Source organism: Motacilla alba, chromosome Z (assembly GCF_015832195.1).
Source record: "Motacilla alba alba isolate MOTALB_02 chromosome Z, Motacilla_alba_V1.0_pri, whole genome shotgun sequence".
Classification (NCBI taxonomy): Eukaryota; Metazoa; Chordata; class Aves; order Passeriformes; family Motacillidae; genus Motacilla; species Motacilla alba.
In genome coordinates this window covers 29302765-29320668 of record NC_052046.1, presented here as the reverse complement: position 1 = coordinate 29320668, position 17904 = coordinate 29302765, and the positions used below count along the sequence as shown (strand labels likewise).

The following is a 17904-nucleotide window of genomic DNA, read 5'->3' as shown; positions in this document are numbered from 1 at the left end:
CAGGAGCATCTGAGAAGGTAGGCTGTTCTGCAGATGCTTACACTCTTTTTCAGCTGGGTCACACTGAAAGAATTTCAGATAAAGAGTTATGATGAAATTATCTAGTTAAATACAAATACTTAATGCAAGAATTGTATTTCTTGTTGTTTTATTTGTAACACATTCTTTCAGATTTTTACTTCCAAACCTGACCTGTCTTCTAAATTACATTTTGGCTTTCTTTCACTGTTAATTTAGATCAAAGGCCAATCCACATAAAACTGGGAAACTCGGGGTTTAATATCTGGATATAAAGGCGGAAACAAGAGTCCTAATAGAACTGCAAGAAGGTGCAAATGCAAACCAGCAGATAAGTCAGAATTTATCTCATTTTGCTAAGATTTTTTAAATCAGTGTCAGGCTGTTCTATTTGAGCTATGCAATTTAAGCATGTCTTTGGTAAAATCTGAGTTTTGTGACAGAAGAATAATTTGTAATTTTCTCCATGTGCAGAACTGTAGATCTGAATACACCATGAGACCATACTCATGGGGACGCTGTGCAACCTCCTTCCTCAGTAAGGCACTTAAGCACTTAAACATTAGTGTTTGTCATAGGTAAGTACATTGCAGAAGAGTTTTTTTCAGCAATAAGAATAAAGAAGGTGAATAACTTCTTTGATACTTTTAATCCTCGCATGCCAAACCTAAATAGTAAACTAAACATTCATTAAAGATTTATCACTTACGAAATTAGTATCTTCTTATATTTCAGTGAGTGAAACTTCACCAGCGCCACCCGTTCAATGACAGGCAGGATGATATTGTGGTATGCTTCATCTTGAACCACTCAGCCTTCAGATGCTCTCCTGTATATCCAGCACCTGCAGCAGCCCTGTGAAACACCACGATGACTAAACAGGACAAGTCAACGGAAGGAAATGGTAATTGCAAATATCTTTATGCAACTTAAGCATATATTCATTTTCTACATGTAGCTCAACAGTGTGAAAATTCTGTTTTCTTCTACTTCTTTTTAATGTAAAATCTTTTTAGTCACAAGTCATTATTTTTTGCTCAGAAATGTGTTTTATTTGGAACTTGACTAGTCGTAGCATGATAGTGTGGCTTTCCACAAATGAGTAAATCAAAAGATTGTTACTTCAGACCTGTTACTTGTCTTACACTTACATGTAGTTTTTAGGAAATACTAAGAAAACAGTGTTACTTTGTGGCTTCTGTAAGGTGCTCAAAAAAGGCCTCCTCTTCTTACTGCTTTCTATATTTATTATGAAATGTCAAACATTCATCATGGTAAGATTAACAGTATTTCTATCTTATTACTACACTATTCTGGATCTAAGAAATGTTTTTTGTAGGATAATGCCTAGTGGCTTTTTCTGACAATGTGCAAGGCAAGGCTAATATGGGAAGTGCTCTCATTTCTTATGAACAGTGCTACTCTTTCTGAAGCAAGGATACCTATTGTATGCAAGAAGCATGATGTTTCTTGTCTTCAGCATGGGAGAAAATTGCCAGGGATCTATTTTTTAAGTCTTGATAAGTACAAGGGCTACTACTACTAAACAAGGCTTCCTATATTTTTAATCCATAACTGTAAAACTCAATATTAACAAAATGTGTTCTACTTCAATATAAAACATCAGAAGGGACTGCTGAGCATTTTGATAGAGTATAACAAGCAGTTCATTTTAAAAGTCCATCTTATTTGCTTTCCTTTTATTGTCTGAGCTCCTCTTATTTTTCTCCACCTCAATTTTTTTTTCTACAACACCCTTTACTGACCAATTTAATTTTCAAGCAGTAAATACTAATGAAACTCATTTTAACACAAGAGGATCACAGAATTTAATGCACTATAGGCAAAATACTTAATGGCTACAAAAGAATTTTTATCTTCATACGAAACCTCATGAGAAAGACCACAGAACATACATATTTTTATAAGCATTTATAATGAACAAATTATATGACTAACAAAAGGACTAACAAGTTTGCCATTAACAACTGCATTTTACTTGAAAATACCCAAATGAACTGACTTTTATTGTGATACAGTGATTTTATTTTTCATCTGAATTATAGAGGATATCATTCCCATGGCAAACCTTTTATCTGCCATGGGTACTGCACACTTTTTATCTGGAGAAGGTAAAGATTTTTGTTGCTGAATCATGGTCACTCTTTGACATGATTTCTTTTTTCCCATGATTTATCTTGTACAATAATTTACAGTAAAACCTAACAATGACAGTTGGATGTGTATTTGGAGATGAGATCATGTGAGTAAGCTTAGGACTGCATTATGATTTCAGAACATACGAAAATCTGAACCTCCATTACAAGTAACTATGAGACACTTCCAGAATGTAGTTCTCAATCCACTTCTAACTTAAAAAGTCCAGGTTCTGGAGCTATATAGCACAGAGTTCAGGAACTAATCTAGTTGCAGTTTCTTTACAAGAGGTTTTGTATCACCACTGCTGAACAGTCCTGAGGAATATTCTTGCAACAGTTTCAAATAATGTATTTTTTGCTTTTTGGTATCTTTGTCTCTAGTGAAACTATTCTTGGTTTGGTGATTCTTGTTTCACAGCATGTCGGCTGCAAAGTCTAAGATAGTAGGAGATGTATGGTTCATTATAATGGGTTCATGAATGTGAATTCATTGTTCCTGGCATCTCATACAGCAAAAGACAGCCTAGGTCAAAAATCTTCAGAGTGGATTTTCAAAAGGGAGCAGTTGGAAAGTGCCTATTACCTTCTAAATATAGTAAAAAGAATACGTGGTGAGCTGGTCAGGTCTAGTTATCAACCTTAAAAGACCTTTCTTCTCATGATACAATAAAAAATACAATTGACTTCATATCCACTAAGAACCCTTCATTTTTAACTTGAATATAAACTCTTTTCTCCATATATATACATATTCTTCCCATTTTAACAGCATTATAACTGAATGACAATGAGCTAAATAAATCCCATTTCAGAACTGGAAAAGGCCAGATTGGTATGGTTTACTGCAGACTTTTTTTCTCAGGGGCACTGAACACTTAATATTCTGATCCTAATTCTTGCAGTAAAGCCTGCAACAAAAATGGAAAATTGCCCACTACTGCCCCATTATGTGATGAAGACAAGTGCAAGTGTTGTGTCTTGTTTTACTGCAGTAACCAGTGTGCCCTGCAAGCTGGTCAGCTCTCTAGCCTTGGATAAGGAGAAGCACCTCAAGGTTAGACCTTTTTAGGGCACAGGTAGGAGAACACAGAGATGGAGTGAGGTACAGAGGCCTGGAAACTTTTACACATTTCCCTGAAGGGGGTGAAATGCTGAGGGGCTTCTCATTTATCTGTCTTCCCCCTCTACCTTTTGTAAGCTTTATAACAGCAATATCGTATTTTAGAATCCTTGCACTGAAGTAATGCAATAAACAACTTATCCCTGAGGGGAGGATTAGCCTAGAAGTCCTGCTCAAACTGAGACACAGCTACCAAACCTTGCCACGCATAAGTACAGCCCAGCAGGAAGCTGGGAAGAAAGAGGAGAGTGCAATCAGATGATGTATCTCATACTAGCTACGGTGTCAACATGACCTATGTGAGCTCAGTCTCTGACCTTTCAGTAGAAAATAAGTAATTTTTTTCTTACAAATGGAGAAGAAATGAGCTGGTTTTGGATGTGAATTGAATGGATTTCATTTGCTCCCTGTGGTCTCCAGCTGTAGTTTTCAAATATTGATTTCAAACATTTCAAATATTAGGTAGGCAAATTTTCTTTGCTGCAGAGGGAAAACTAATTGCCCCAGAGGCAATTTCTGGAAATGATTCAGATATATAGGCCTGCAATACACAGCATTGTACATTAAGACCAGTAAGTCTTCCAAGACCCTGGTGTCCTTATGACATTGAAGCATAAATATTCTACCTACTTTGGTATTTATGATATTGCCAATTTTGATGGAAAAACAAGCAATATATTAGCCAGCTTGTGGGTAAATGAATAATGTTTATTATTTTGCTTTATAAATTCATAGCTATTGCTAGTCAGGATTCATTTTTTGAGTTGTGTGTGATTGTTATGTTTGTTCATTGTAAGTAAAATTTACTGGAACTTACTGGGAAAAAACAGAGAAAAAATAAAGCATGGTCTGAAATACTGAGTGTCATGGCTGCTCTATAAATGTAATTTTTATTTAAGATTTCTGTGTTTCAAGCTCTCTTCTTTTGTGCCCAAGGTGAGCCAAGGTGTTCTTCCCAAAGTCTGTAAAGAGACTAAGAGGATGGGGTCTTTAGTGTTAAGGTCACAAATCTTACATGTTGAAGCCTTCACTAATTCACTTTTCCAATAAGCTTTCTGAGATATCTTGATAAAATATTTCTGGTGTATTTCACAGGTGTTACTTCCAGTGATATTTATTGTTACAGGAGCGTTGTGAGATACTCTCATATATCCATGATTAGAAAGAATACTATAGAAATGTATGTAAATATATAGAACTGAGTGTTACATAACACTCCTCTTTTTTTGACTAGTACTTGCCAAGCATTTATTGTCTAGTACAATCTTGCATTTTTGACATTTCCTCTTGTTGAACACTGAGTTTATTATCTATCCAGGTTGATGTCTTTCCAGCACTTAAAGGACATGGTCCAGTTCAGAGGAAAACACAGTAGTTGTTTACAAGGCTCTGTTGGCAGATGATCCATTTCATTGGCTAGACAATTAATTGTGGAAATTTGTTTTTATAACATATACAAAAAGTCAGACAACATTTTTGATATACAGGTTTGGATTGCATTCCATGGAATTTTTTGTAGCACCAAAATGCAGAACTGCTTAGCAGCAGTCAGCTTTACACAGTAGTAGTGGGAGCACAGATATGGCAAGAGTGGGCCATATTCTATGAGTTAGTTTCAAGAATTATTATTCCTCTCACAGTGAAAAATCCATAAAAGAATGTCAGTATAGAATAAGTTAAAAAAAAATCCAAAGCATGGAATCTGGGCAAGAGTTTTTGATAGAAGGTATAAAAACAACTTGGGAAATCAAGGTAAGGGTAAAACTATTCTTATGATCTGCTAAACAGACACCTGATAGAACAAAGACTACAATGTTATGCTTTTTTTTCTGCCCTTAGTTTCCTCAGCAGCCAACATGTCAATGTTTGGAGCCCTCTCTCTGAGCTGTTTGATATTCTGCCTTGTGTTTGTGACTTGCAAGTTGGTCTGAGCCCATATTCTGGACACCTTCTTTAAGTCTTGTAGTCTTATTTATGGCTGTAGTCTAAATAAGACTTCGAGTAAAATGATAGTTTACTTAGATTACACTATCACTGCCCTTAATCTAGAAAGATGAGAAAGTTTCCCTTAAACTACTTGGAAAAAAAATAAGAATGTGATTGGATTTCCTAGACTAAAAGGAGTTATGGACTATATCTTCAAATATACTTAATGATACATATGCAAATATACAGTCATTAGGACAAGATGATGTATCCTGGAAGGTGTAGTAGTTGAGCTTTTGCTCTGAGTCAGACTAACTCAAGTTAGCCAAGTCAAAGGCTGCTATTAGCCCTATGAATATTAACACTGTGAAGATAAGAGGTTCTATTAACCCTTTTCTGGAAAAATTGGTAATTCTAGACAGTGCTTTTGTGACAATTAGGTGTTTTTACAGGAGGATTCACTGAACTTTTGATAAATGGAATAACATGATCTGTTTAAAAATTCCTAAGATTAGTTTACAAATTTACAAATTAGTTTACAGTTTCTCTCATCCTCTCATGAGGATGTTTTTCCTGCAACAAATACTACAATTTAACAAACCAAAGCATAAAAAATACATTTTGACTCCCTGTAGGATGCAAATACAGTGCTTGAGGAATGAACTCTACTGTTTGTCTATGTTGTGGTTTACAGCAGAATATTTAAATTAAGCGCCAAACTGCATTTAGATACAGTGCCATCACAAAGTGTTATTTGTATTTGAACATTTTAGAAATGCTTCTCCAGTAATTCATTGAGACAGGCTTTTACACAAGCGCCTGAATTGCTGCATTGTGAGCTGCCTAGCATGTTCTTTTCCTTTTTGAAAAGTATAATGGAGTTTATGACCTGAAATAGTTTAATATTCATATCCATATTCATATTCACATATTCATATTCACATTCACATTCATATCCATACTATTATTATCTATAATTATCTATAATTATATATAATATATTATATATAATTATAAAATATATAACAATAATAACAATAACAACAACAATATAACAATAATAATAGTAATGTTTATTTTTATCTTATTGCTCAAATACCCAGCCAACTATCAACACAGGTCTTTCAATAATAAGAGCAAAACAATCAGACAGAAAAGTTGTTAATGTAGCTTGTCTGAAATACAAGTTGCTGGGATAGCTGCAATGTGGGTTCAGTGTAGGGTGGCTGCGTAGCTTACACAAACCTGTACATATATGTGGTTCAGCACAGTTTTTAGGGGTGACAAAGCTCTTAATTCCCTCTCCTCAGTGATTTTTTTCTCTTCTAAGCAGCACCAACTGCTATCATTGCTGTCACAATCAATAACTTTTAGCTGTACCTTGAGCTTCAGCAAAATGCTCTCTGTATGTACCTATGACCTGGAAGAATTGTCTTTTTTTGTAGATATACCAGAATGAGAAGGGCACACCTCTAAGAGTCTTCATGTTAACACACTTTGTCTCCATATGAAGTTCAGTTTGGAGATAAAATTTTAAATCTTTGTAGACATAAATTTTGAAGGTGCACTAGTGCTTCCTGGGCATGTCTATAATACCCATTTCTAGCTGATAGTCCCATGTAATTACTGGTCATGCTTTCCAGGTTTATTTTATGGCAACATCTATTTCTGTTTGATTTTAGGCTTTTTCCTTATTTTTAAAAAAAATGTTCTTTATCACTCATGTTCCTGATAATTCAGATGAAGAAAACCCATTAACATACAGAACTTAATATTCAGATGCAGTGTTTTCAATGCTTTTTCCAAGTAGTCTGAAATCTGTAAATTACCTTAGAATTTTATCTCAAATTTTCAGTGTAGTGAATGTTCTATTGTTATGCTACTAGAATGAAACAGATTCCAGCAGTTATCTTCTACCTTGTTTAATTCTCTTTGTCCCACAGTCCCTTGTCACTGTCATTGTTATGTCAATATGATGTCAACTCAAGCTTGGTAGACTTCACTGCTGATGCGTGTTTCAGTATATATGATAAACTTCCATTTGTTTGCTTGTTGTATGGGCTCATCAGGCTATACTGAGGCCAATCTCTTACCAATAAAGTGCTTTGCTTGGAATTTCTGTTCGACCATAGGAGATCAGCCACAGCATTTGTTTTGATAAGAGGCAGTGCTCTACTGTTGCATGCGAGGTATCTCTTTAAAGGTGTTTGTCTTCCTCTTGCAAGCTTTCAATAGCAGCACAATGGTCTTTATAAAAGGAGATCCTATTACTGTCAGCAGCAGAAGGCATGTGTCCAGGTAGAACAAAGGAGCACTTATTGTCGCATTCCAATGATGATATTGAATGACAATATTTTTGCATAATCTTAAAAATTATGGTGCAGACACTGTCAGAGTGGTAGAAAGTGTTAATTACAAATAGGTGTTTTGTGTAGGGAAGTTATACTCTGTTTTAATATGCAAATTTAATTCTGGTCAATAAAACTTAGCCTGTTACTGCACATAGTGAAAGAAGACCCTGGACTCCTTCTTGTTTGCAGCCTGACATACTCTTCATTTTACTCCTTTTCTTTGATACTAGGCAAAGTCAAGAAGCTAGCCACAGCAGTCCCTAAATAAATAAATTTATGTATAAATTTTCAATGAATTGGTAGTGGCTTAGTAAAATTTATAACAGAAACTGGGCAACCAGGGAATGTGGGAAGAAAGAATATAAAGACAAATTCAGAAATGTTTGAGATTATTGAAAAAGGAAGATACCTGCAGTTTCTTACCAAACAAATGCAACTATAAGAATCAGCACCTATCACCTGCCCAGAGGGGAAACTGGACAATATATACACAGAGCATACAGATTACTTAGGAATAGAACAACTACTAGCTACTTCTACTATTTCATTGTAATCTCTGTTATTCTTCTCATTAATTTCTTACTACCATCTATTTCTATAAATACCACCAAAATGTCTAAAGTGTTTAGCCACACGTACAAGCTCAAAAAAACCTCAAAAGGGCCCATTAGAACTTGGCTTCTCGGATATTGCTTCTGAAGAAACTTTCCTGGGGAATATCAGTAGCAGTTCCAGAAGCAGTTTCAGATTACTTACAAGTTAAGTGATATGTTCGTACCAATGTGTTCAAAGAACACATTAATTAGATATTTATTAGATATTATGATGGATATAACACATATGAGAGTATTTTTATTATTTAGTTTATTCTCTATAAATCCATGATCACAATTTCAAAGTGTACCAGTCAAATGAAGTGGATAATTTTCTGCTTATTAATAGGTAGACAGACATTGTCTCGCATTGAGCTTATTGAGAATGATTGATAATGAAAAATTAAGCAAGACATTTCTAAGAAGAAACACTACAATCTTCTAAAAATAGACTATCCCTCTGAAGCCTTCAATGTTAAAAACGTCTCATGTGATAGAGTGATAGACTAGAACTTGTATGTGGTAGAGCATACAAGTGAGCTGGATCAAGTTTTATCCCTGTGCTTAGAGATTTGGTTGCTGGAACTGAGAGTAGGTCTGCTTTTTCTTCTGGAACTGCACTCTTCAGCTACACTGCTGGTCTGGATCTTCATGCCCTCCAGTCAAATCAGAAAATTATTCTCTTGGTAATTTTTTAATCTCAGCAAGTTATTGCTCTCTTATGTTTAAGAAAATTTCACAGAATCGTCTGAGAAGCATTTTCATCCTTGTTCTCCAAATTTTAGGGTTTTTTTTAGCGTCCTCCTTTCCTATATATTGCTTCCACAAGAAAGAGTTCTCCTCAGTGTCCCTTTAAGGCATAATTATTTGTGTGCTGAAGGAAAGTATAACTGGTTTTTTGGGCTTCATCTTACCTTTTGAAAACTGTTTGCCATGTTCCAAAAAGCTAGGTTCATAAAATATTGTAAATAGGTACAAAGCAGTAATTGCCAAGAATTTCTTGAAACCCCTGAATTCCTAACAATTTATTTACCCTTCATATCCATTGGCCTTTCTTTTTCATTTGACAGATGGCAGTGATGACAATGAAGAAGGCAGTGCAGTTGAGAATGAAGAAAATGCCAAAGGAACAGGTCAGTGATGTGGATTACTTTGAGGCCAGACACAGATACTTTCTGACTATTAATAAGAGTGAAATAGAAGGAAACATATGCCTCCTCTCATGTGTTTTAATGTTTTTTAATCAATCACAGATAAAGGGAGGAAGAGAGCAACACCAAGAACCAGAAGAGCACATGCCAGAGGGAGAGACAGGCATGGTGATGAGGACGATGAGGATGATGAAGATGGGATGAGGAGAGCTGGGCATCGCAGGCACAGAAACCGTAGACGAGGACGAGCAGCTGGAAATGAGGCCAGTGATTCTGACATGGAACCTGCAAAAGTCAGGAAGAATCAAGCAAATAAGAAATCCAAGGAAGATGATGAAGAAGATGAAGATGAGAAAGGGGGTAAAAGTGGGAAAGGTAAAAATGAGAAGAAGGGGGACAAAAAGTCTGATAAAAAAGGGAAAAAAGAGAAGGCCAACAAGAAGAAAAAAGACAAAAAGAAATCAGGATCAGGGTAATTAATTTTTTTCCTTATAATAAAACTACAGTTGTCTTACATAAAACCTGTTTTCACTTATAGCTGTGAAATTCCAAGAGTCAATATGACTCCCTTTCTTATCACAGTCAAATTGGAGCTGGGCAGATATTCTTTGTCCTGCAATGAAGAAATGACAGCTGAGTGAAATGGGAACTTTCCGGAAAGTCCTGCCTAGTTATATTCCAAGTATATGAGCTGTTTCCTAGAGAAAGGGAGTGAAAATGACAGAGGAGAAGAGAAAGTGGTAGAGGGAAGTGATAACATGTGAAATCCACTCTGCTTTTTTCTTTCTGCAATATTAAAATGCCCCAAATTCCAAGCTGATTACCTTCCAAGAAAGCCAAGTTTTATTTCCAGTATAGAACTAAAATCTTGATGCTTCTCAGAAGATCACATTCTTGGTTCCTAGTCAGTTTTGAGCCAGCTCTTTCAAATCAGTGCCAAAATTTCAAGAACCTGGAAACAAAAACTAAAATGGGATTTCCAATCTCTCTCCCACTCACTTCCTCTAAAATGTCTCTTTTCAATTTTCCAAAGAATCTAATGCAACCTGGGGGCTTTATAAGACTCCAGTGACAGGGAGCCCTTCAGAAAAACATTTCTATTTCTCTGCCATCCTAGCATTCCCTTGCTCCTTGTCCCTTCTTTTACTTTTGAAAGAAAGCAACTCCTGGGAGCCGTGTATAAGGGAGCAAATGGAGCTATCTCAATGGAGAAGGAGAGAAACTCATTCCTCATTCAGCACTTGTTACAGCTGTTTTTGTTCCCAGAGATGCCTCTGGGAAAAAAATACTGGAGAGCACAGCAGGACTAAAAGGAAAGGAAAAAATACAGTAAGATATGGAGCTGTTTTAATTTGTCTGTGATCCCATTTCTATACCTTTCTACTTAATTTCCCTTCCCAATGAGAATGGGAAGGCCTAAAATCTTTCTTTCTGCTGGGTCTTCACTGTGGTGGCAATTCTACTCCTGTGTGCAGTTTCCTGTACTCACAGAGCAACAGCCCTGACTGTGTAAACCTATGTTCCTTTGCTTATTTTTATCCTCATTGTAAACATTTGCTCAGTGTTAATTTAAAAAACCCACTGAAAATAGAAAATTGAACAAGGGTGCAATGTTTTTCATTGTCTTCCAAAGTTCTTAATATTGAAATACAAAAATCTGGGCTAAATACTTTGAAATTGCTGCCTGAACAAGACATTGATCTCAAAGTAGTAAGCCTAACAACATTTGAGGAAAAACTGAGGACACTCTCAAAGATAACTCAAGAGTATTATATTTTAAAACTTACAGGAGCTTCTGAAAAGATTGCAGAAAAATAAGAATATTTTAAAACATTCTTATAAAAAAGAAAACAACCAAAATAATATAAGAATGAAGGATAGCAGGCAGGTGATCAGTTTGGCTGTGATTGAGATAAAGGGTTGGCAAGGTTTCAGAATGGAAAATAAGGTTGGCAGTATAGAAATATAGCCACTCTATCAAGTCCAGCAGGACCTATCACAACAAATTCTCTCTATTCTTTAAACATAGACCTTGCTGATGCAGTTTTTTAATTGCCAAGGTGTTTCAGCATGAAATAGCAGGAAAACAGCAAAATCAGAAGTTGAGAAAGAAAACACAAAAAAAAAATTCCCTAAAGGAAAAGTGGAACTATTTGACAGAGAGATAATATTGTACTTACCGCTGTCATGGTCGCTTTTGCTAAACTCTAGCAACATGGCCCATTTTGGTGAGATCACAGTACAAGTCAATAGAATCTGCTGCAGTTGCCCACTTCCCCCTCTGTACTTTTAATTAAATCAGGAAAACCTCTTCATGCACTACTAATTCTACATAAAGGACATAACGGAATCCTAGAAGAACTCTCCATTGATTTTGTGGTTTAGTTGTTTTGTTTTTTCAAAACTTAAATATTCCGCTCTTGGTTAATTTGTGGTAGTGAGTTTTCCAGGGCAATGCCATGGTGAAAGAGTTCTTCCTTGGTGAGTTTTAAATCTTCTGTTCTTAGATGTTAATGGTTGTTGATGAGGCTGATTGTTGCCTGTTATTGAAGGATTTGAGGAGAGTCTGCTCTACACTGTTCATAATCATCAACCCCAAAATATCAACGATAAATTGCTCCTTTAATCTTGCTGTGGTGTCAGAAATGTTCATGGGTTAAAAAACGGTTTAGTTCTTTACTGCCTTGTTTCATTTTGTCTGATTGATTTTAGAAACTCTGTGCTGTCACATGAGAAAAAAAAAAAAAGAATGGGATCATATTCTTCCTACTTCATAGCTATATCTGTGAGTAAATTGACTTTTATTAAGTTCACTTGAGAGTATAAAACTTCTGTGAAAGCTTGGAGGTACATGGAAGATTAAGACGCTATTTCTTTTTTCTAACTGAATAGTATTAACTGAGAGGCAGTGCTATGGGGATTATCTATATAAATAGAATTTACACAAAAAACTAGAAAGAAAGATTTCAAATTTAGTAAAATTGATTGAATTGTCATGCTATACTCTCAAAGTCATACCAATCTTATCATGTAACATCCTAGCTCAAAGAAAACATTTTCATCCTAATTTGTGATGCTATACACAGAAATCATGAGAAAGTAGATTACATCCATAAAGAGGAGAGGAAACTAAAACCAAAATAGAGATGTATAATAAGGCCGTAAAACCAAACTAGAGATGAATAGAATGAAGAAATTAATTGTGTATTCAACTTGAAGAAGCCCTTGATTTCAAGAACTCTACTGACTTAGATGTGTATTGAATTGGAGTCAAGGAGGATGGGGTCTTTATGTCAAGACATTTATTGACACTTGATGCTTTATGTTAGCCTGCAGGTCACAATGAACCCTTCTGACCTTCAAATGTGTGAATAAAAATCTTTCATGAAAAGCTAAGGCTTTTGATTGCAGGAGACAGAATTTTGGTTTCCTCACTTGAATAACATGGTGTTCCACCACTTGAGCTGAAGGAAAAATCTGCTGTTACTCCACCAATTTTGGCTGCATAATGTGAACACACTAGAAAATACTGATTTCTTAAAGAAATGCTGAAATTTGGATTTTTTATTATTTTTCTGGTTCCAAAGGAAAGTGAAGAATGGAAGATGAGACATGTTTGTAAAGAGAAACAAAGCAGTAGCTGGCAAAGCGCACAAAGCCCATGTTATCCTGACTTGACCTCTTGTGCTCTGTTAAGCTTCCTTTTCTCAGTAAGCTCACTGCATTAGCACAAAGCCCTCATGTTTCCCACTCTCTCACTGCAGCATTGTATACCAGCAAATTCCAGCTTTGCATAACCCAGCAATCTTCCATCAGAGATGGAAGACACATCACTCCGTTTAGTAAAATGGAGAACAGCCGATTGCAACAATGGATTCTGAGCTCTCTCAGATCAGACTTTTAATCCTTCTGTTCTTCATGAAGACATGACTCTCTGCACTTTCCTCTCAAAATTTTATGCACAAATCACTTTGTTATCCTTTATCCATTCTTCAGTTTTCGCGCCATTCTCAACTTGCTCTTCACAATGACAATAAATAGTCGTGGTTCTCAGTATCAGTTTTTCTTTATGTAGCTTCAAGATTTCTGTGATACTGTTTTTTTGTCATTTAAAGCCCAACATGGTAAGACTGATGGGTACAACTTTCTAAGGTGACAGTCTATTCAGTATTGGCCACAATGGTGCTCAGAGGGATGGAATATCTCCTACAGGACAGGCTAAGAGAATTGGAATTGTTCACCCTAGAGAAGAGAAGGTTCTGGGGAGATCTGCCTTAGGGCAGCTTATGAAAAGGAGGAAGAAAGACTTTTAATATGGCCAGACAGTGACAGAACAAGGGCGAAAGGTTTTAAACGGAAAGAGAACACATTTATATTATATGTTAGGAAGAAATTCTTTACTCAGAGCATGGTGTAGCACTGGATCAAGTTGCTCAGAGAAGCTGTGGGAGAAGCTCCCACAGCTGGGGAGTGTCCAAGGACAGGCTGAATGGGGTCCTGAGCAACCTGATCTAGTGAATGGCATACTTGCATATGGCAGAGAGGGTTGGAGAGAGATGATTTTTGAGGTTCCTTCCAACCCAAACCATTCTGTGATTCTATGGCTCTATGATAATAAATAGCATTTTAACCTTTAATAGCAGGGTGACCCATAGCTATGGAAGCCTCATTCTTTCTTTTGCTAACTTCTGCGTGTCTGAAGGTTTTCAGCTCATCCCCTAATCTTTTGCTATAATTAAGTAAAATTAATGAAGACTATAGGCAGATGATCAAAAAGAAACTTGTATTTTTCTGTGTTTCAAAAAGTATTTTGCTTTTTAAAAATTTGTTTGTTTTGAATCCTGTAAGTATTCTTGCTGGTAAACTCTTGTGTCATTTATACCATTTAGATCTCTAAAAAGACCTGTGTTATCTGTTTTGGTAGAGGAAAAGTTCTATAATTTTTAAATTATTCAGGAGATAGAACCTATGCATTAGGTAATGAATAATTCAGCTCTCACATCAGATCTTGGATATCAAACTCTCTGAAAGGTGAAGTATGAGCAAAACAGTCTGAAAACTACTTGCTTGATAAAGTCAGAATGAATTTTTCTCTGATCAAGCCAGAAAACCATTAAACCCCCAAACAAATCTGTAGTACAATTTTAAACACTCATAAGACAAAGAAACAGGCAAACAAATCAACAAAAGAAGCTAAAGAAAGCACAACAAAAACAGACAGAAATGCATCAAGTTGCTATCACCAAGAGATCATTTAGTGGTAGCTGTCACTGTCAGCTTTTTAGGGCAGAAAGAGTCTATTGTTTTTCTTTTTATCATTTTTCTGTTCACTTGCATAAAAAGAGGAAACCCATGCTGCCAATGAATTGCTACAGGCCATTATATGAGATGCAGTGCTGCTCACAGAAAAGGGTATATATGCAGAGTTTAAAAAAGTGAACATTGTTTTAATCAGCAATTCTTTGCAAAGATACTGCAAACTGATGTATGGATAATAAGTTCAGATCACAGACACAACATACCTGGAGATGCCATTACAATTGCACCTCCTTTCCTTGAATTCTTTCTGAAATGTGGCTTTGAATTTTTTCCTATCTATAAAATGTTATGGCCTTGGTAAGTGCATGGGCTGTCATTTGTCTCTCTACTGTGACACTCTGAGGTGAAGGAGTTTGCTTTTATGGCTGCAGTCATAGAATCCTCACTTGACCATAGTGAGTTTGGGTGGGACTCTTAGGAGGCTGATAGCAGCTGCAGAAATTATAAGTGACTGTCAGATTTTACCCCAAGAGTGCTGCTCACTGTCCCCAGCTCTGCACTTTGTGTGCAGGCTTTGCCTTTGATACTAAAACTAATAACAGGTCTAAAGGAAGTGTGTCCTCCCTTCTGTGCAAGTGTGAAGGCATTCAAATTTAACAGAAATTAACATAAAGTATGCTTTTCTGTGAAAACATTGGTCATATCTGAATTTTGGTGATGTTTTTTGTTCCTGCTTTCATTTGAAGCTCTGATTCTGAATCTGAGGAGGAGCCAATTACAGAGGAGGAATTGGCCAAGCTGAAAGAAGAGGTTGAAGAAAAAAAGAAACTGATTGCCACACTACGAAACAAGCCATGGAAGATGAAAAAGAAGTTGTCTGTCCTGAAGTATGGTTTGATTTCCATAAGGAATATCTGTTCTGTTGTCTTGCTTTGCACTGTTTTTCTGAATTTTCACTTTAGGTCTTCACCTACTCACAAAATTAACTCCAGACCACCTCTCATCTCTCTTTCCTAGGAGGTATGCTCACAGTAAGTGGAGATAAATGGTGCTACAGATTACTGCTTTCTTGTCCCAGTAGAGCTGAAACCAAATATGGAAAGCTAAGCTTTTTGTTTTCAGAATTTCCATTACAACCCAGTGCAAAATCTTCTCCTTTCCTTCAGTTAGGTTGATGCTGATGAATTCTTCCATTGGTGAGATTAATATCTCATTAATATTTCTCAGAAAAGTGATGAAGTTGCAGGATTACCTCAAGATTGCTAGAGAGGAAGGAGAGAATTTTTCTCCCGAATATTACTTTAAAGAAAGAAAAAAAAATAGCTTATGGAAAAGCAAACTCTTCGGAAGCAGAACTTGTACTTTCATGCTTTTTTATTTATGCCACATAGAAAAATATATTTTGTCCTAGCATACCTATCGCCGTATTTACTTGGAAGCCAAAAATTAAGTATTTCTTTACATTTAAATTTCCACCAAGCACAAGAAATTAGTAAATACAGAGAAGTTTATTCTTCTGACAAAACTGTTGTGCTCCCCTGTTTTCGATAACTAATATGATGCAGCAAGATAGCAAGACACCAACAAAACATATCTAGCAGAGAAAGGATGGTCTCTCCTGCAGAGAGTTTTTAATATGAACAGAAAACACAGATATAAAATATGGTGTGGAAGGTCTATGGATTTGTCCTTTTAAAAGGTAAGGTGATTTTGGAAAGTGTAAACTTGCAAAAAGGTAGTGAAAAGAATCAAACTAGGTAAAAGGGAACAGTATCTAGGAGATGTAGAGTAGAAGAATTGTGAAGGTAAGAGAACTTTCACAAAATATAAATGAGCAGATTGGGTTTTGGATGGTCTACAGCTGAAGGATCCCCATGTACATAGGCTTAACTTTTGTTTGTAGTCTTCCTATGGAGAAAGCTTCTATTTTTACAGCCATTCTTCTATCCCATAATTCATAGCAATTCCAAGGAAACTTCATGACTTGGTATGTCCCTTAGACTATTTTCTATTATTGCTTTTCCTTGTGGGCAGTGATCACGCTGCAACACGTAGCTCAAGGATGATCAAGAGACACTTCTGGGCCTTAGGATATCTGGTAAGGAAAGCTGGCACAGAAGTTATTTTTGCCTCTATACTTCCAGTTGTGGGCACTAATATTGGAGGAAACAGAGGCACCCAGTCTATTAATACAATAATTCACAGCAAAAATCCTCCTAGAAACTCTGCTAAGGCTCTTGGATTTGGAAGCTGGTTTGAGACAATAAGCCTGAAAGAACTGCCTGAACAAACCTTCTGTGATGAATTTACCACATCAGTGGACAAAGGAAGGGCTATGAATGTAATTTTGCTGGACTTTTGTAAGGTCTTTGACAGGGTACCTCACAAAGTCCTTCTCCCCAAATTGTAAACAGATTAAATGTGTGGACTGTAAGGTTGCTAAGAAATTGTCTAATGGTCACAGCTAGGGAGTTGGTTGTTAATGTCTGCTTGGACAGCCTTTTGGAGGATTCGGTGGTGCTGGTGAATGGAAAGTCAAAGGAAAGCCTACAACGTGGGTTTGCAGCTGAGCAAACCAAACCCAAAGCAGCGTGGCCAGTGGGGTGAGGGAAGGGATTCTGCTCCTCTAAACCACTCTAGTGAGACCCCACCTGGAATGTCCAGATCTGGGGTCCTCAGTACAGGAAAGTGATGAACCTGCTTGAGCAGGTCCAGAGGACGGCCACAGAAATGGTCAGGAGACTGGAACAGCTTTCCTACGGACACAGGCTATGAGAGTTGGGTTGTTCAGCCTGGAGAGGGCCCTGGAGAAACTTTATAGCAGCCTTTCCATACTTACAGGGGATTTTTAAGAGAGACAGGAACAGATTTTACAAGAAGATGTGGTAAGTAGACAAGAAGTAATAAAACCTTAAAGAAAAATGGTAAAAAAACCCAAAAACGTACAGAATTTAGATTCAGACTATATATAAGGAAGATGTTCTTTATAGTGAAGGTAGAGGGACACTGGATGAAGCTGCCCAGAGAAGCTGTGGGTGTCCCATTCTGGAAGTGTCCAAGGACAAGTGGGATGGAGCACTGCTCAACATGGCCTAGTAAGAGATCTTCTGCTCATGGCAGAGGGTCTGGAAATAAGTGATCTATAATAATATAATAAGTATCTATCTATAATATAGATCTATAATAATATAATAAGTGATCTTCTTTACAGCCTAAACCATTTAATTCTCATCTCAGAATATACATACCAAAATAGAGTTATAGAGTGTGTTTTCTAGAGCCCTGTTTTTGTAATTGTTTCTTTGGAGCCTAACTTCAACTGAGTTG

The 17904-nt window shown here is 36.5% G+C and overlaps 1 protein-coding gene across 1 annotated transcript in view; it reads left to right on the top strand.

Annotated features, from left to right (window-relative positions):
- The first annotated feature begins 888 nt into the window (after window positions 1-888).
- Window positions 889-17904, top strand: part of TMC1 (transmembrane channel like 1) — a 56355-nt gene continuing 39339 nt past the window's right edge. Inside the window, exons 1-4 of the mRNA XM_038124934.1 lie at window positions 889-922; window positions 9238-9300; window positions 9421-9790; window positions 15324-15464. Of these exons, the coding sequence (XP_037980862.1) occupies window positions 889-922; window positions 9238-9300; window positions 9421-9790; window positions 15324-15464 (608 nt within the window). The remainder of the gene's footprint in view (window positions 923-9237; window positions 9301-9420; window positions 9791-15323; window positions 15465-17904) is intronic.